The 20427-nt window shown below is 39.8% G+C and overlaps 1 protein-coding gene across 1 annotated transcript in view; it reads right to left on the bottom strand.

The window, feature by feature from the left end:
• Positions 1–16239, bottom strand: part of RAB21 (RAB21, member RAS oncogene family) — a 29448-nt gene extending 13209 nt beyond the window's left edge. The window contains exons 1-3 of the mRNA XM_060025250.1: positions 15827–16239; positions 2348–2407; positions 1266–1373 (exon numbers count right to left, since the gene is read on the bottom strand). Coding sequence (XP_059881233.1) covers positions 1266–1373; positions 2348–2407; positions 15827–15976 — 318 coding nt within the window. The 5' untranslated portion in view covers positions 15977–16239. The remainder of the gene's footprint in view (positions 1–1265; positions 1374–2347; positions 2408–15826) is intronic.
• Positions 16240–20427: the final 4188 nt, after the last annotated feature.

Below are 20427 nucleotides of genomic sequence, written 5' to 3'. Positions count from 1 at the left end.
GAGAATGAGACACCAAATGGAGTGAGAGGCCATGTGGAGGAAAACCAGGCCCTCTTGGATCCAGGTTCCCACCCAGCCAAACCCCCAGTTCAATGCAGCTGCATGACTGACTCCACTGACACCACATGGAGCAGAGGACTTGCCCAGTCAACCCTTAAAACACCACGAGAAATAATATTTCATTGTTTTAAGTCACCAAATTTTGGGGGTTTTGTTATACAGCCAGAGACAACTAGTTACTTTTCAACCTAATAGACTCCACCTTCTTTTAAGCAATAAAATACTTAAATCATTTCTTTTTATGCCAAAAAGGCAGGGAGGGATAACAAACAGCACCCCACATATACATCTTTTTTAAATGTCATTAAATCTGAAAGCTACCTATTGCTTCATTTTTCTACTCCTTGGACTAAGTTTTTCCACATGGCATTAATAATCCAAGGGCTAACTTGTACATCTGCTTCATCAGTTAAATACTAGGCAATAAAATAAAAATAAAAAACTAAAAAGGCAAGTAATTTCAACAAGTACAAACCTGTAACTCAAGGCAAGAAAAGTCTCTACCTTGGAAATTACCCCCTTTAGTTAAACATCCTTGACAAAGTTATTCCAAGAAGGGCTTTCAAAGAAAAGGTCAAATAAGTAACTAGTCACAATCCTAATTGTGATGAGAATTCAGAGGTAAGTTTAATGGTCACTCATTTTTGGTCCCAAACAACTATAAAAATTCTTTATTTTTGGTGAATGTTTAAAGAGGGGTTAAAAAAAATGGAGGAGCTTTAAAATGAACACTACCTAGATTGTCCTTTTAAAATTTATATTATATCCTCCAGGAAATTTAGTGAGAAGAAAGAGCTTAAACTTGATTTAGTTCTTCGTTTTCCTCCCCACAATTATGGAACCTGCCCATGCATCCATACCAAGTTATCAGGTGGCCAGTGTGTATGGAACCAAAAAAATGTATGTGATTTTTCTTTAATAGGGAGAAAAAAAGCCTCTATATTTTTCTGAAGCTTTACTTCAGATTATTTCCCTTTCCTAATACCTGAGACAGCCATGTAATAAACTATTAATAAATGATATCCATATTGTTAACATGAATTAAATACTCCATTAAAAAAAATGAGTGGTCATCATTTATGCACAAACTGTACTTTACCTTTAAAGCCAAGGCTAATCACATTAGTACACAAAAGATGTTAATGCAGACTTGAAAAAATCAGTGTTGTTCTATTAAGTCATCTACCCATAAGTAAACAGAATACCTTCTGAAACGAATCTTCATCTGTTATATCATAAACTAAAATAGCTCCATTTGAATCTCTGTAGTAAATTGGACCCAATGCATGGAATCTCTCTTGACCTGCTGTATCCTAAATAAAGCAATAAACTCTTATTAGATCAGAAGAAAAAATACATCTGTTATTGTAACTACAGTGAACTTTTGTTTAATTGGAAAGTGGGGTATAAATTTATAGATAACCCCAAAACACTGTTAAAAGAAACAAAACAGGTTACAAATAAAATTTTTAAGTCAAGTTATAATCAATATTTAATGTTTTACTGTTATATAAAGATTACTTCTCCCCTCCCCAACCTTCCTCTTCCTCAGCAATCTTCCCACCCTCACTAAAAAACCATTTCAGTTGCCAAAGGGTCAGAATGGGCCACAATGGCATTATAAGCCAGGAACAGGCCTTGCACTAAATTTAGGTTCTCCCCAGAGAGAGGAGACAAGGAGAAAGAGCATGCACCAGGACCACCTGCCAACAGGTACACTACTGCATTATCCTTGCCCTACTCTCCACTGGCCATTCCCTTGGAGGATTAGAATATGGAGATGGGGGAAAAAAGGCCAGGCAGGCTGTCCACCCCCTTCTCTGACATGGAATCCCTCTGAGTTGACCCTTCTCCAGCTAAAATGTTATGATAGAACTATTCATGTATACAATTGTATGCAAGATAAAATTCTTAGCCAGATTTTAGAAAAAAAATGTTTATTTAAAAAAGGTTTTGGGGCTTCCCTGGTGGCGCAGTGGTTGAGAGTCCGCCTGCCGATGCAGGGGATGTGGGTTTGTGCCCCAGTCCGGGAAGATCCCACATGCCGTGGAGCGGCTGGGCCCGTGAGCCATGGCCGCTGAGCCTGCGCATCCGGAGCCTGTGCTCCGCAACGGGAGAGGCCCCAACAGTGAGAGGCCCACGTACCGCAAAAAAAAAAAAAAAAAAGTTTTTGGCTAAACTTCAGTTAACTAAAATAAATCCAGAAAATTTTGAGCCAATTAGTTATGAGAGAACCAGGAATAGGTACTCTAGGCCTTCACTCATACAGTTGAAAAGGTTAACTTACCCATATAGCAAGATTTACTCTTTTCCCACCAATATTTAACTTCTTTGTTAAGAATGATGCCTAAGAAAAGAGAGATATACATTAAACAATGTTTCACATAAAATAACATTTTTTATTTCCAAAGCTACAGATGAATGAATCATATCAATATGAAATAAGTTATCTGGGAGAAAAAGTAATCGCTGAGTTTTTATTAATGATTAAACATTATTTCCACTGAAGACAGAACATTATTTTTACTCTAATCTAAGAAAAAGATATTTTGCTTTATGAATACAAGTTACGAAAAGTACAAAAAAATGGGTAAATATGTTTTCTTAGTTTTTCCTCATTACAGCATTTTCTTCGCATTTAATTTGATGCCACCTACCTACTCATTATAGAAAGCGTCTAAGAGACTTCTAAGATGAGATAAAAGAAATGTTTACTGATAGTTAACTGTATGAATACCATTATTATTGGAAATTTTCCTGCAATTATTTTATAATTCAATTATTTAAACTATATCTAATAATTGCCCTAGGTACTAATGTCACAGAAATGAAAGGAAATGGTTCCAGCTTTCAAGGAGCTTATAGTCCACTGCAGAAACTAAAATATAAAGAGAATTAAAATACCATGTGATAATCGTTAAAATGGACGGTCTTGCCAAGTATACTATAGGAAAATGCTGAGGAAGGAAGTGTAAAGCCTGCTTGGATAAGTCACAGAAGGCTTCAGAAAGAAGGTAATGATCTCCCCTTTAGGAGAAGTAGTAGGAGAAAGAAGGTAATGATCTCCCCTTTAGGAGTAGTGGGGGTTTTTCCTGACAGATGGGTGAAGCCACCGAAGCCTGAAACACACAACTCCCCACCCTATGGGAAACTCCAAGTTGGTCTGGTGGACGCTAGAGATGAGACTACAAAGATAGGCAAAAGTTGAATTAATCGAAAAAAAAGTCCTGACTCCATATCTAAGCCTATGGACTTTACCTTGTGGGTCTCAATAAAACGTGTTCCAAGACACTAGACAAGTTTTTTGTTTTTTAATGTATACTACAGTCAGGTATATTTGGGGACTGCTGTATATTGCTCTATATCCCCTTTGTGCATTCACAGTACCTATTAGCACACTAAAATTCTGCCAAAAGGAAGGCTGACTAACTGCATTTATACAAGCATTTCCCAAACTCATTTGACTTCTTTTTCCCTAAAAAAACACCTAACTCATCCAAAGGAGTGTTAGGAAATAATACTGTTGACAATGGATAATCAATGAAGGGTTTCTAAGCAGTGAGGACATATAAGATCTATATTTTAAGAGAATGAATACGATAGGAAGAAAGAACAGTACTAGACCTGGAAGACAGGAGTCTATTTTAAAGTTGGAAAGAAAAACATAAGGGGCCTGAGCTAAGTGCATGAGGATAGAAAAGAGAAAAATGAATCAAGTAATTGAAGAGGGAATATAATCAGAAAACAGAGTCAGTTGACCTGTTTAAAAAAGGAACAAAGAGCCAACTTCAAAGCTATGCAAAGACAGTCACATTTAAGTGTATATATATAGAAGAAAGTGCAGAGATGGAAAGTAAAACAGATAAAAGGCTAGGATGGTGAATTATTACTGAAGGAGAAGGAACCTAGATTTCAGGAAGGACTTTATGCTGTATGTATACCAAGGAAAATTAAAACTAAGAAAAGGCCACCAGATTTAGTGATTAACTAAGGAATCTACAGAGACACAAATGGCAGAGCTGAGATCAAATCCAGCAATGTCTGCCTTCAAAGCCCAAGCTACACTCAAGATATTTTATTAAATAAAACACAGGTTAGGGGCCTTCCCTGGTGGCGCAGTGGTTAAGAATCCGCCTGCTAATGCAGGGGACACGGGTTCGAGCCCTGGTCCAGGAAAATCCCACATGCCGCGAAGCAACTAAGCCCGTGCGCTACAGCTACTGAGCCTGCGCTCTAGAGCCCGTGAGCCACAACTACTGAAGCCCACGTGCCACAACTACTGAAGCCCGCGTGCCTAAAGCATGTGCTCCCCAACAAGAGAAGCCACCCAATGAGAAGCCCATGCACCGCAACGAAGAGTAGCCCCCGCTCACGGCAACTAGAGAAAGCCCGCGTGCAATGAAGACCCAACGCAGCCAAAAAATAAGTAAATAAATAGAATAAATACATTTATTTTTTTAAAAAAACAAAACACAGGTTATATAGAAAAGGGTATGAAATAAATTCAATGACAAAGAAATAACTTGGAATATGAGAAGACCAAATACATGTTACGACAATAAATATGAATAAAGGACTATTTCCCACTCATAGCATAAGGGCGAAGAATATAAACTTTGAAGCAAAACTTTGGATTTGAATCTTAGCTTTGCCACTTATTAGCTGTATAACTTATTTGAATTCAACCATTTGTTCTGTTTCAATATCAATGTTATATAAAGAAACTCAAAACCTGACTCCTATCCTAATATTTAATAGGTAAGTAAACTTAAATGCCTCCCTCTCTTCTTTCAAACATATTTAAACTGATCTTCCCTCCAAAATCAGCTTTCCATTCCAACATTAGTATTTTGATCATATTCTCCAAGTCACTGAGGTTTAGAATCTTAGGAATATCATCACTGAATATTCTTCCTCCCCTGTCATCCCATATTCTAAAAAAACCTACCAAGCCTTGCTTTTATATTTCCTCTGGAGTTCTATGACTACCAGTCTCGTATTATGTCATAATATAAATACCTTTGGTCTCACCTCACACTCTGGTTCTCTGGTCTACATGCTAAATTATCTTCCCAAAGCCTCCATGATTAAAAACAAATTAAAAAAAATTATCATATCCATAGCTGAGCTCTCTAATAAGTTATCATTTTTAATAAGTATGCTTGAACTACATCCCTGCTGGCAGCTAATACCATAATAGCCTTTTTGTCATGAGTTTTGTGGGGATTTCTCAGCAGAGGGGAGTGAATTATAGCTGGTAAAGCTCCATCATTTTCTTTCTACTAGTCCCTCTGAAACTTACCATCACTCTCCCGAAAGTTCAGAGACACTGTTAAGTCTCTCCTAAGGAACTACGGATGTATAAAAACAATTTTATGGAAAGAGTGCTCATTACAGCGACGATTATTAAAAAAAAAGAAAAAAGGAAAGAAGAAAAAGACAATAACCTAAGTGTCCATCAATAGGCTATTTTTTAAAAATATACAAATATAGTCCATCCATACAGTGAGACACTACGCAGTCATTTCCACTACTATTGCTAACACTAGCTAACAGTTATTGAATGCTTACCTTCCACCAAGTACTGTGCTATGCACTTTTTAAAAAATCATTCATAAGCTTCTCCTTTATAAAAGTCAGGGAGCCCTAATCTACAAATAAAAGTCTCAAAGCCTATCTTTGTATCCAAGGACCTCCACCCTTTGTCCACATCTATCTTCCCAAGAAAGCTTCCAGTATTTCTCTACTTACTCAGAAACTTATATAGTCTATATTATACATTCCCTCCAATTCTGTTTGTTGATAAAATTCCTCTCTAATTTGGGTCTATTCTTTCTCTATCTGGATCTCACCTATCAAGACCAGTTCATGACCTACACCCTTCTTCCTTGAATTTTTAAGCTTTCTCATATGACCCAGACAACCCACAGTGAATTTCTCTATGCAGAAGAACTTTAGGGAACTTAATCTTGTAATATACAGCATATACCACCTTGTATTTTAAGTTAACTTTTCATGAGTATAAGTCTTCTGTTAACTAGAGTACATATTTTTATTTATTTAACATTTTCACAGTGCTTATAATGAAATGGGCAGTGTTCTAAAAGCTTTTCCATATTAATTCACTTCTCGTAACACTCTGTGATTAGATATAATTATTATCCAAATATTACAGATGTGGAAACAGAGACAAAGGAATGGTAAGTATATTGTCCAAGGTCACACAGCAAGTGACAGAGTAGGATTTGAAATGAAGGCAGTCTGGCTCCAGACATGACTCATAACCACTATGCTATGGTACCTCCCAGACTGAGATGTGAGCTAACACTTCTCTAATAGAGGGGACAGGAGGAACCATAGTGCTGCCCACAGCGGACTTGCAAATGTTGTTACCGTAGATAAACATATCCACAATGTGACTCGTATAACTCAATTTACATAAAAGATGTGTTCCTAAAAGTTTCCTTATAAACCAAATTATTTTAACTCAAATATGTGATGCATTAGTAAAGCACATTACCATAGGGTCCCCACTGTATCGTTTTCTTCCTTCATAACAAAAAACTTAAGTCCCACTCTATGGAAAGAGTCCTTCTGTAATACAAATCATCTCATTTTACATAAACCCTAAGTTTTTAATATTTTATAGATATTTTCTTAAAGAACAAACATCTGTTTTAAAAACAAAAACAATTATATTTGAGAATAAAGCTGCAAGATTTTATGTAACATCAAGACAGCAGCAAACGATCAAATGGTTGAAATCTGTTTTGGTCTTTTTTTCCTACTACCTCTATGACGCATACTTAATTTGGCCAGACTACTGAGATACCATTCATGGTTATATAATACTTACTCTGGGGCAGAGGTTCTTAATTCCGTTACATGGTAGTAAGAGTGGGAGGGAGGCATGATCATAGACTTCTTTGAGAATCTGATGAAAGCTATGAACCCACTCACTCTCAAGAAAACTGCTCATATGCACATATAAAATCTTTTCCCCACACTTTCCCAAGGGATTTATAAATCCCTGGCAATATCTCAGTGAAGAACCCCATCTAGAAAGAGCAGGGGACAGTGGCATAAACAACGTCAATTCAAAGGTTCTAGGAATACGGGAAGGAAAAAAAAAAATAGTACATACTGTGTGCCACCATGCTTTGGCTTTCTCATTTATTCTTTGTAACAACCCTGTGAAGTAGGTAATTAGCCCTATTTACAGTTGTGAACCTGAGATTTAAGGAAATACAGTGACTCACCCAAGGTCAGCCAACTTAGTCAGGTCCTTCAGTGGGTGGAAGCCTGTCTGACTCCACAGTGCTTTTTCCATTGCACAACGCTGCCTATTCCAGAACATACACACATTCTTAACTTGGCACTCCTCCACTTGGACACTAAGTGTTCCTGGACACCAACTCATCTCCCAGAATATTCTCAGGGTAGGCACAAAGTAATGAGGATCAAAGTAATAGTACATTTCCCACCTTACTCCTCCAAACCCGGAGTTACAGCACCACTATTTCTTCTAATTCCAATGATTTCATCTTCCAAACTTTAGGGGTACTCACAGACTTAACAATCTCATCAGACATCTGTCATCTGCACCTGATGCTTATTTACCCAACATCTTAACTGAAATCACAGTGGATATTTTTTTAATCTCTATTAAAAAAATAAGATTATAGGAGAGATAAAATAAGAACAAAGTACATTTGCCAAATGAAAGTCTTTTCATAACTTGTTTCATCAATTTTTTTTGTCTGTTTTTGTTAGCCAGATCACTTGTTCTTGCTAATCACTGGCAAAGCAAAATACCTAATGCAGCACAGTAACTGATTGTGGACAAATACTTTCCTGTCTTTATCTAAGTTCAATAGACTTTCATTAATAATATGTGTGTTTAACTCTTCGAGGAAAACATAGGAAGAACAGTCTTTGACATAAACCACAGCAAGATCTTTTTTGATCCACCTCCTAGAGTAATGGAAATAAATACAAAAATAAACAAATGGGACCTAATGAAACTTCAAAGCTTTCGCACAGCAAAGGAAACCATAAACAAGACGAAAAGACACCCCTCAGAATGGGAGAAAATATTTGCAAACGAATCAATGGACAAAGGATTAATATCCAAAATATATAAACAGCTCATGTAGCTCAATATTAAAGAAACAAACAGCGCTTCCCTGGTGGCGCAGTGGTTGAGAGTCCACCTGCCGATGCAGGGGACACGGGTTCGTGCCCCAGTCCAGGAGGATCCCACATGCCGCGGAGTGGCTGGGCCCGTGAGCCATGGCCGCTGAGCCTGCGCATCCGGAGCCTGTGCTCCGCAACGGGAGGGGCCCCAACAGTGAGAGGCCCGCGTACCGCAAGAAAAAAAAAGAAACAACGCAATCCAAAAATGGGCAGAAGACCTAAATAGACATTTCTCCAAAGAAGACGTACAGATGGCCAAGAAGCACATGAAAAGCTGCTCAACATCACTAATTATTAGATACATGCAAATCAAAACTACAATGAGGTATCACCTCATACCACTTAGAATGGGCATCATCAGAAAATCTACAAACAACAAATGCTGGAGAGGGTGTGGAGAAAGGGAACCCTCTTGCATTGTTGGTGGGAATGTAAATTGATACAGCCACTATGGAGAACAGTATGGAGGTTCCTTAAAAAACTAAAAATAGAACTACCATACGACCCAGCAATCCCACTACTGGGCATATACCATGAGAAAACCATGATTCAAAAAGACATATGTGCCCCAATGTTCATTGCAGCACTATTTACAATAGCCAGGTCCTGGAAGTAACCTAAGTGTCCATCAACAGACAAATGGATAAAGAAGATGTGGCACATATATACAATGGAATATTACTCAGCCCTAAAAAGGAACGAAATTGAGTCATTTGTTGAGACGTGGACGGATCTACAGACTGTCATACAGAGTGAAGTAACTCAGAAAGAGAAAAACAAATATCGTATATTAACGCATGTATCTGGAACCTAGAAAAGTGGTACAGATGAACCGGTTTGCAGGATGAGAGTTGAGACACAGCAATGTAGAGAAAAGATGTGTGGAAACCAAGGGGGGAAAGCGGCAGTGGGGTGGGGATGGTGGTGTGCTGAATTGGGCGATGGGGATTGACATGTATACACTGATGTGTATAAAATTGATGACTAGTAAGAACCTGCAGTATGAAAAATAATAATAATAATATGTGTGTATATAATTAAACAGTTATATTATTTTTGCTACAGTTACTAACATTGTTTCAGGCTTAAGTATTTAAAGTACCTATTGGGAGTTCCCTGGCAGTCCAGTGGTTAAAACTTGGCGCTTTCCCTGCCGTGGCCTGGGTTCAATCCCTGGTCGGGGAACTAAGATCCTGTGAGCAGGAAAAAAAAGTATCTATTAACTACTTTCAACTTAAGACATGGACATGAAAAGATTCAGCAAGATAATTCATAAAATTAGTCCTCTGTAGGAAGGCAATAAAAATTAGCTATCAAAAAACTAAGATGGGGGCTTCCCTGGTGGCGCAGTGGTTGAGAGTCCGCCTGCCGATGCAGGGGACACGGGTTCGTGCCCCGGTCTGGGAAGATCCCACATGCCCTGGAGCGGCTGGGCCCGTGAGCCATGGCCGCTGAGCCTGCGCTTCCGGAGCCTGTGCTCCACAACGGGAGAGCCCAAAACAGTGAGAGGCCCGCATACCGCAAAAAAAAAAAAAAAACAAAAACTAAGATGAATTGCTACAATGGCAAAATCACATTACAATATATAAATGTAACAAATCAACATATTGTACACCTTAAGTTTATACAATGTTATACTTCAAATATATTTTAATTAAAAAAAAAGAAAGAGGGCTTCCCTGCTGGCGCAGTGGTTGAGAGTCCGCCTGCCGATGCAGGGGACATGGGTTCGTGCCCCGGTCCGGGAAGATCCCACAGGCCGCGGAGCGGCTGGGCCCGTGAGCCATGGCCACTGAGCCTGCGCGTCCTGAGCCTGTGCTCCGCAACGGGAGAGGCCACGACAGTGAGAGGCCCGCGTACCGCAAAAAAAAGAAAAGAAAAGAAAAGAAAGAAAACCAAGCTGGGTGCTTGAATACTTCATTTCTTGTCCTTTGCTTCTAAAAAGAGGTATTATAATCAGTTTAGAGTCCAAGTAAATACTTTGAAAAGGAGAGTCAAAAAATCACTTCTAAGGACGGCTCAAAACACAAAGCAGAAAACAGCAGTCAGATATAGAATATTTATATATTAGGAGTTCAAAGCCATAACTCAGAAAAACTCTTCTTAAAAAAAAATCATCCACCCTTCTATAGCCCACATACTCTAGTAAAAATACTAAGGGAAAAAGGAAGGATTTCAACTACTGTATTTTATGAAGATATTGTAATCAAACTGGCTGAATCAACACTAAAGTGGCTTCAAGAACTACTTAGAAGATACTTCAGACATTCAAAACATTAATCTTACAAATAAGGAAATTAAGATTCCTAGACCAGGGGACTGTGACACCAAGTATAAAACCAACTGCTAGAACCTGAATGCCAAGTGTTGCTCAGGAGGTTAAGGTGTATGGAAGAAAAAAAAAGTAGTTGACCTAGCTTAAGAAAAAACGGTACACCATTACTATATGTGGGACCTCAGAAATCTAATCCAAGTCTTAGTTTCCTCATTTGCCAAACTGTTAGCATACTATCTGTATTCCCAGCCAACTTTACAGCACTGCTTTGCTAATCAAATGACAGGCACCCACCCTAGACTTCAGGAGGCAGATAGGTGGAATTCCAGTTAGAATTCTAAAAGGGAAGATGATTTATGGTTCTGATTATAAAGAATGTTACTTTTACACAGGAGACTAGTTGAAAGTGATAGAAGACATTTAAATTAGAGTGCATAATCTTACAATAAGGGGAAAAAGAGGATTCAGCTAAAGAAAAGGAAGTGATCACCCAGGAGCACAAATATAGAGAGATAAACCAAAGACAATAGAAATGGCACAAGCATTTAAGAATAAAGAAGAAAGCTAACAGCTGGTTAAAGTACCTTACTCATCTTTATTTTATTTATTTATTTATTTTACTGGTGAAGGTACTATAATTTTAATTACATATTAAATGTTAGAAAATGGAACTGAGGAGGGAATTCCTTATTTATATTAAAAGGTAAGTTACCAAAAATTCTATTCTTTTTTTTTTAACATCTTTATCGGACGTTACTCATCTTTATATTCCCCGGTTGGCACAATGTTTGACATGTAACAGACATGAAATAAACAATTCTTGAATTTGACTGCTTAGGTTCAGCAGCTAATTCCAGAGAAAAAGCAGTAAGCCCCTCACTCCAACTGTCTTTCTTGTCTCTGTCAAGTTTAACATAACCCCAAACCAATGAGAAAATCACATAAGAAAGCTTTGAGGACTCTACATAAGATCAAGTTTTCTTTGTAAGCAAGGTAAAGGATCTTGAGTTCTCAGAGAGCTCACCTACAACATTACTTCATAATTATCAGTAACCTAGGAGGACGTCTGCAAAAAGGGAGCAGTACTAAAACACCAAAAGCATAGCAAATGTCACAATTTTCAAAACAGAAGTGACTTTCCATAAATGTTAATCCCACACAAAACTGTAGAATGGATAACAAATACATATGTATGCATAAAAATATAAAATGTAGCAGTCCCTCAGACCACATGCATTCTCAAAATAATTCATGTCAAATTAACCCCACTACCTTTTTGACTGGGTTACTATGAAAGAAACCAACACAAATTAAGCACCATCTATTCATCAAACAGCAACAGCAAACATTCCTTAAACAAACACTGTGCCAGGAGGTTTAAATACTATGGCTCTCTAATCCACATAAAAATCCTATGAGTGAGAGTCTCCCATTTCATGGATAAAGAGCCAGCTACAAACAGTAGAATAATCTGCCAAAATCATGACGGCTAAAAATCAGGAGCCAAAAATTCAAACTAACTTCAAAGTCCTGTCCCTTTCTACTACATCATATGGCCTCCTAATGCAGAAAAAACAATGTATCTTGTTCTTTTCCAAGCATTTGACAAAGTATCTCATGATATCCCCTATGGGCAAGATTGATGTAGCTAGGGCAAAAAAAGTTAGATTTGTAACGCTGGAGTAGCCATTTTCATTAAAGGCTTCTTGTCCAGTAGGTAGCAGCCCACAACAGTCAGTCTTGTTTCCTGTTTCTATTACCATTAATATGTATAACACTCCATTTATAACTGTTTCTCAGTCAAGAGGAAAGAGGACTGTGGCCTGTGCATGGTCTGGAAAAAAGCTCCACCCTAAGATTCTGCATATTTAAAGAGAAATATACCTCTGGTCACGTGTCACTGGACTATAGTGAGACTTGTGAAGAGCTCTGTACTTGGCCCTCTCTCTCCCCTTTCTTTCAGAGTCTGTTAATGACTGATGAGAACACTGAAGACATTCTTACCAAATCTTCAGGTGACAAAGTTAAAATGAGTAGCTAATCCAGCAGTAGAGACCATGCCTTATTTTTCTTTGCATGTCCAGGACCCAACCTAGTGGCTGACCCACAGGAGCTCCATCAATGTTTCTTGAATTACAAAATCAAAATTCAAAAGGATATTAACAGACACTAACCACTGGAGCAAGTTTATCAAAGCCAACTTTAATAGATCAAATTCATTAGGGAAAAAAAGATTTAACTACAAAATCAAAGGAAAATGAACAAATGTAAAGTTTTTCTTTCTTCTTTCTTCTTCCCTCCCTCCCTCCCTCCCTCCCTCCCTCCCTTCCTTCCTCCCTCCCTCCCTCTGTCTCTTTTTTTCAGCAAATAAGTCTAAGACAGCAGGCCCAATATTAATCAATGGGACAGCTGCCCAAAAGCTCAAAGAATCTTTTCTGTAATACTTCAGTATTAGAAAAGGATTCTCCACAGGGGAGGTCATAGCCTGCACTTCTTTGCACAGATCAAACCACACTTGGAATCATTTCTACAGTTGAAGGCATCATATTTTAAGAAAAGTGGACAATGATTAGTGAAATGTCTAGAAGAGATGTCAAAATAGTGATATGATTTAGAACAATGTTATAGGAGATCCACTAAAAGGAACCAGAGGTGTTTACCCAAAAGAAGACAAGGCTCAAGGGGATGTAAGAGCCATCTTCAACTATCAGAAGGGATGCCATGTATGACTAAGATTCAGAGAGCAGGGAAAGAGATTTTGTCTCTAGACGCAGAAAAATGAATTGGAAAGTAGACCTGTCCAAAAATGAAATGTGCCACCTCAGGACATAGAGTTTTCCACCTTCTATAACAGTTCATCTCACCTCCAAGATGTTCAGACTAAAGTAGACAATCACTTGACTGAAATATTAAACAAAAGACTGAATTAGTGAACCATAAATTATCTTGGGTTCCTCTCAGTCTTTAAAATAGGAATGCATGAGAGTGTACTTTGCAAAGCATAAAATATTTTACAAAGATAGGTAGTAGGTAGTTCCGCTGACAAGAAAAAAGAGAAATTCTTCCCCTCATATCTCATGATGCATTAGCTCCTCTCCATCTGGAAATGAAAGGCATACAAGACTGTGTCTTATGGGTCTGATGGAAGTCAAATTTCTCTGAAAACATTATTTAAAAAGATGAAATGAACTGATATCTAAGAGAAGGAGGTTGAATATAATGCTGTTTCCATATATTGGTATGGAAAAATCCTCAATTCTGGAACATAGTCCAGATACCGTTTGTGATGACAGTTATATGCTATGCTTTTGATACTAGAGATCTACCATAACTTCATTCTCTCCTATGTATCAATAGATTTCAGTGGTTTCCTCTCAGATATTTAAAATCTTTAGCCAGCTTTTAGCTTCGAGGATGTTTTTGGAATGTATAATGAAAGTGTAATTTTTAGGTTGAAGGGCTAAATTATCTTTAAAAACATTAAGAGCTCAGTTACAATGGTCTTCTCTTTTCTCTAAGGTCTGTAGCACAAAAGAAACCACTAAGGGGTGGTTTACCAATATCCAGAGATAGTGTGACTTATTGCTCAAAATCTGAAGTCATAACTACGTTCAAATTGCAGCTTGGGCACCAAGACTTGTGGCAATAAGATAGCCAGCAAATTACTCAACTTAACCACACCTGTCTCATCACCTGTAAAATGAGGTTAATAAAACTATCCACCTCAAAGGCTGTCATAAGAACTAAAAGACAGAAGAAAAGTAAAATACTCATCACAGTAAGAACTAAGTGTTAGCTATTGTTATTACTTTACCTAAATGAATTTCTAAATTTCCAACTGAGCATAGGTATTTACCCTAAGAATTTCCTTGATCTCACTAATAACACTCAATTGTAATTATCAAAATTGTGTTAAGTGACCTTGTATAAGAATGTAGGGGAAAAATGCAGGTTCCTGACATTCACTTTTTCAGATAGTATGCTTTATATAGGAGTAAAAACAGAGGTGTAAAAATAGAACATGGAATCAGAACCAGAGCATCTTTGTAAATTCTAGACTCAGTGGTTTAATAATAGCATCAAACATCAAATGTCACAACAATCAGGAGACTGTGCATTCTATTAAATAGTGTCCATGTACTTACACACTACACAATCACTAATTAAGATCTATTGTGCAATTTAGGGTAATAATAACGATGGAGAACTTACACTGGACCAGCTCCTAAGTGCTTTTATGTATACCTGTCCTGACAACCCAATGAACTAGATACGATTATTATGGCCATTTTAACAGATGAAGAAACTTAGGCACAGACAGGTTAATTAACTTGGCCAAGATCACACAGCTAGTTTAAACGGATGGAGGTGCGATATGAACCTAGACAATCAGGCTCAAAAATTCATTAGACTTGACTGCCTCTGACTGAATTGATCAAGGCAGATTCGCTGTATATTTCTTCTAATACGTGAAAACTGATTTCTTTGGAAGAGGGGGAGACTCCAACGACCTCAAAGGCCTGACTTCACGCCCAATTAATTATTACATTTGAACACTTTTCTGACTAACAATCACGTATCTGCAGGTGAAAGCCGGCCCTACATTACAAGCAAAGAAAATAAATAGCAGCAGCAGCTAAGCTGTTAGTTTGAGGACCAACTGTTGGCCAGTATTCACATGACGTTTCCATGTGAATATGGGTCGACCCACATCGCCGAATATGTGACCCACAAGTCAGCAATGGAACTGCGTAACCCACACGGGCAAGCGGTCATTTCAAAAACCCTCCGGAGAGGAATGTCTTGCCAATCAGCACGTTACTCGAAGACAGGACAAAATGGAACTTGCACAAACACTTAGTCATCAGTAAGCGCTGAAGTTACAAATCACCTAGTTAGCAAAATCAAATCCGCAGCTAAATTCCTAATTCCGAAAGAAAGAAAAAGGGCTGACACTCGGTTGACTGACTGTAGGGTGAAGGCACCTAGGGCCCAAGCGGAAGCAAATCAAAGGGGAAACACTAGCGCACCGATGGGGATTCCACGACACGCGCTGCCACACTGGGGACTTTTCAGGGCCCTTCCACTCCCCTCCCAACAGCCTGTCCTTACGTGTCCAGGCTGCCCCGACCACGCGTGTTCCCAGGGCGAATTCGGAAAGGCAATCCGAACGCGGAGGTGATAGGCCTGAGATGTGAGAGCCCACACCCAGACGACGGTGTGGCAGCAAAGTCCTCAGAGCCCCAGAGGAGTAGGGGCCCCGAGGCGCCACCTCCCGCTCCCCGGGGCCCGCACCTGCAGAGTGGTGATGTGCTTGTCGTTGAACTTGTTTTCGCAGTAGCGCAGCACCAGCGACGTCTTTCCCACGCAGCCTTCCCCCAGCAGCACCACCTTGAACGAGTAGGCTCGCCCGGCCGCCGCCCCGCCGCCGCCGGCCGCAGCCATCCCGTCGCGTCCCCGCCGCCGGAGCCCTAGAGCCGCGCCGAGCTCTCCACAGCCGCCGCAGCGCCTTCACAGCCGCGGCCGGCGCAGCCCCTCCGCACCGGAGCTGCCAGCCCCGGGCGCCGTCTCCACTCCCGCCTCCGGGCGAGGCCTGGAAAGGCCGAGGGAAAGTCCGAGAATGAAGGGCCCCAGCCACCACGTCAGGCACCCGAGGAAAGGCGAACAGCACTCCCTCTCCGCCTCCCTCTAATGGCGTCTCCTTCCTCCTACGTCACACTTTCGGGTCACATGACCGCCGCGGCCCCTGGGACTCGGCCCAGGAGAACATGCCTGGACGTAGGCGGGGCTTCTGAGCCTCTTCCCGGGGGCGAGCTGGACGCGAGGGGACCACGTCTGGGCCGTCTCCCGCAGAGCTAGGCCGTCTGCGGGCCACTACCACTCTGCAGTTGGTGGGAACCTGCGGGAATAAGGAATGAATAATTAGAGGCAAGCCCAGCTCAGGTGGAATATTGAAGTGCAGAATGTTCTCGTTCTTGCCCAGGGGCTGTCCACCTCTCCCATCCGGGGTCCCCGTAAACCGAATCTATCAAGGTGTCCTTCAGTACCTTGACAGTGTTTCTCTGGGGGATCCCAAATCCTAGCTATTGAACTTCTTTCAGTTCCCCAGACCACCTGGACTCCTCATCTTTCAGGTCTCAGCTTAAACAGGAAAGGCTTCCCTGACCACCCATCCTTCTCCCTCTGTCCTTCCATCACTCTCCCCACCCAAGTTAGGTATTTCATAACACTGGTATACCTTGTCTAGCGGCGCTTACCACGCTTCGTGGAAATTACTTTGCTGAATATTTGTCTTTCCTTTTTAGGCTGTAGATTTGTTAAGGACAAGAACTAGGTGAGACGTGCTTTGACTTTCTGACTCCAAGCCAGGCACATAAGAGGCATTCTATAAATATTTGGGAATGAATGAGTAAACAATACATCTTAAGCCATTATGCCTTGGTTTCCTAGTTTTTCTGTCTTCCATGAAGCTTCCCGCTCCCCCACCATTAAACTTCTGACCTTTTCTATTGACTCCACCTTGACAAATCTGGCTTGTTTGATCATCACTTATATTTCCTTATCTGCCTCCCCTTTCTTTCATGAAATACACTCTTCCAAGAAACCATACTAGTGTTTCTAAAAGTTTGCAACTAGAAATGTGACGTCAGTTAGGTAAACATATTCTTTCTCATGAGACTCCTTTCCCACGTCAAACCAGATAGTCCATTCATTCATTCAAAAATATTTGAAGGTGCCCACCATATGCCAGGCACTGTGCTGAACAAGATACAATGTCTTTCACTGCAGCACTATTTACAACAGCCAGGACATGGAAGCAACCTAAGTGTCCATTGACAGATGAATGGATGAAGAAGATGTGGCACCTATATACAATGGAATATTACTCAGCCATAGAAAGAAACGAAATTGAGTTATTTGTAGTGAGGTGGATGGACCTAGAGTCTGTCATACAGAGTGAAGTAAGTCAGAAAGAGAAAAACAAATACCGTATGATAACACATATATATGGAATCTAAAAAAAAAAAAGTTATGAAGAACCCAGGGGCAGGACAGGAATAAAGACGCAGACATAGAGAATGGACTTGAGGACATGGGAGGGGGAAGGGTAAGCTGGGACTAAATGAGAGAGTGGCATTGACATATATACACTACCAAATGTAAAATTGATAGCTAGTGGGAAGCAGCCGCATAGCACAGGGAGATCAGCTCAGTGCTTTGTGACCACCTAGAGCGGTGGGATAGGGAGGGTGGGAGGGAGACGCAAGAGGGAGGGGATATGGGGATATATGTATACATATAGCTGATTCACTTTGTTATACAGCAGAAACTAACACAACATTGTAAAGCAATTATACTCCAATAAAGAGGTTTAAAAATATTGGATTGAAATTTGCCTCTCTCTGCCTGCAATTAATTGTTCCTCATTCAACCTACACAACATGTATCTAATCTCTGTTCTTTGTGAAACATCTTTATACATATGAAGAAAGCTGTCTGATCTTCCTTTAAGCCTTCTTTTTTCTTCCCTTCTCTTTTCAATATAGCCAATGCTCTCAACCACTGTTCAAATGATATGGATCCCAGATCATTTAATAGCTTGATCATCTTAGAATCTACATGCAGTACTTTGTATTTATCACTGAAAAACAATGCTAATTTTTTTATTGTAAAATAAAATAAGTTTAAAGTTAAAATAATTTTCCAGGTTTAGCTTACACTGGGATTTAAGGAATGTGTGCCAAATGTTCACAGAATATAAGAAGTCAGTTTGGCATAATTTTGAGCACAGAGTGGGTAAATATAGATGTAAGTTGTGGCAGGTTGGTAATGGCCCCTCAAAGACATCAGGTTTGAATACCTTGTGCCTGTAAATGTTGCCTTATTTGGAAAATGGGTCTTTTCAGATGTGATTAAATTTAGGATCTTGAGATGGAGAAATTTTTTTGGATTATCTGGGTGGGCCGAAAGGCAATCACAAATATCCTTATAAGAGGAAAGCAGAAGGAGATGCTACACACACAAAAGAGAAGGCAATGTGACCATGGAGACAGAGATTAGAGTGATGCAGCCACAAGCCAAGGAAAGCTGACATCCACCAGAAGCTAAAAGAGATGAACAGATTTCCCCCCAGAGTCTCTGGAGGGAGTACAGCCCTGCCAACACATTCATTTCAACCTAGTGAAACTGATTTTGGACTCCTGAACTCCAGAACTGGAAGAGACTAAATATATGTTGTTTTACACCACTAAGTTTGTGATAATTTGTTACAGAAGCCATAGGAAACTAATACATAAGTATACTGGAGCTACACAAGTGGCTTATATTAGTCTAAGCATTGAAAGAAATTCAGGCTAATTCTGGGATAGCTTGTGTGCTCATAAGAACTTAGATCAGTTTTGGAGTCAACTGTGATTGGTCTGTATAAACTTGATAGAAGATGCCACAAAAAACTGGAACTCTAGTGCCTTCATAGATGGGAGCTACAAAAATGTGAGGACCCCTCAGTCAGTAGATATCTCAAAATAGATTCCTGATTGGTGAGGGCTGAGGCATGGTAGGGTGCAAATTCCAAAGCATACAGCTCCTTTTCACCAAAAACAATCGTCTTCCTGCCTCCCTCTCCCACCCACCCAAAAAACCCCCCAAACCCCAAGCATAATTATACAGGTGAAATCTACTTAACCATGAATGTGTAGCACAGTATCATATGGGAAAAGTTGCCACAGAAAGGTAATGTGTAGCTCTAACAGCTTCTGTAAAAGGGGAAGAATCATCCCACCAGTTTTGTGGTGGTTATCAGATTGGGTTTATGGACTACTTTTAAAGTCTGTAAGTCCTAGTTTTTTTAATGGCCCCTTCTTTCTCTCCCTGTTCTTATACTATATTGTGGATTAAGACTAACCTCATGGTCTCTAGTGTGACTACCTGGGGCTCTCAATTGTTGAATTTTGATGAACTATCCAGTATTGAAGAGTCAGGGAATGTTTATTTGTTCATTTGGGAGGGAGGGTGACTGTCGATGGCCTTTTGTACATCCTTGTTTCATTCATTCTTTGTTCATTCATTCATCATTGAACAAGTATTTATTTAGCATTTACTATGTGTCAGATACTGTACTACAAATGTAATCCTGTCAGACATGACTTCCGCCCTTATGGAATTTATAGTCTAATGGGCACCACAAATAATTAAAACAGTTACAATAAAGTATGGTAAATGGTCTATAGGACAGGTACAAGGAGCTATGGAACCACATAGGAATAGCAACTAACCCAGCTGTTCCACAAGATAAATCAGATCAAATGGACACATTCCTTTATCTTCACTTTTCTCAGTATTTGGGCAGATTTGACTCAGCTGACCACTCTCTCTTTTGTGGCATGTGTGCCTCCCTTTGCTTCTGGGTCATCACAGTCTTCCAGTTTTCCCCTACTTTACTGGCTGCTTCTTTTCCATCTCTTTGCTTGCTGCTCCACCTGTTCCCAACCTCTAAATGCTAGTGGGCTTCCAGACTCAGTTGTCTCCAATAAAGCTCTCCCTCTAAGTGATCACACCAAGTCCTTTGGTGTGAAATACCTGTTACATATTCATTACTCCTAAATGTACATCTTTCACTCCTGATCACTCCCCTGTGCACCAGATACGTATAGGCAACTCCTATTTAACATCATCACTCAAATGTCAAATAGACATATCAAACACGATAGTTTAAAACGGATCCCTCAATTTCTCTCCAAAAGTTATTCCTCCCCTGGTTTTTCCTGTCTTGGTAAAGAGTTCTATTATACATCTATTTGCTAGAGCTAAAACCTAGCTGATATCTTTTTGTTTTCTCTTACTCTTCACATCCAATCCACTACCATATCTAGTCAACTGTACCTCTAAAACAGATC

This window comes from Delphinus delphis, chromosome 11 (genome assembly GCF_949987515.2).
Source record: "Delphinus delphis chromosome 11, mDelDel1.2, whole genome shotgun sequence".
In the NCBI taxonomy this organism is placed as follows: Eukaryota; Metazoa; Chordata; class Mammalia; order Artiodactyla; family Delphinidae; genus Delphinus; species Delphinus delphis.
Note: the sequence above shows the minus strand (reverse complement) of the source record. Positions and strands in the feature narration are given on the sequence as shown.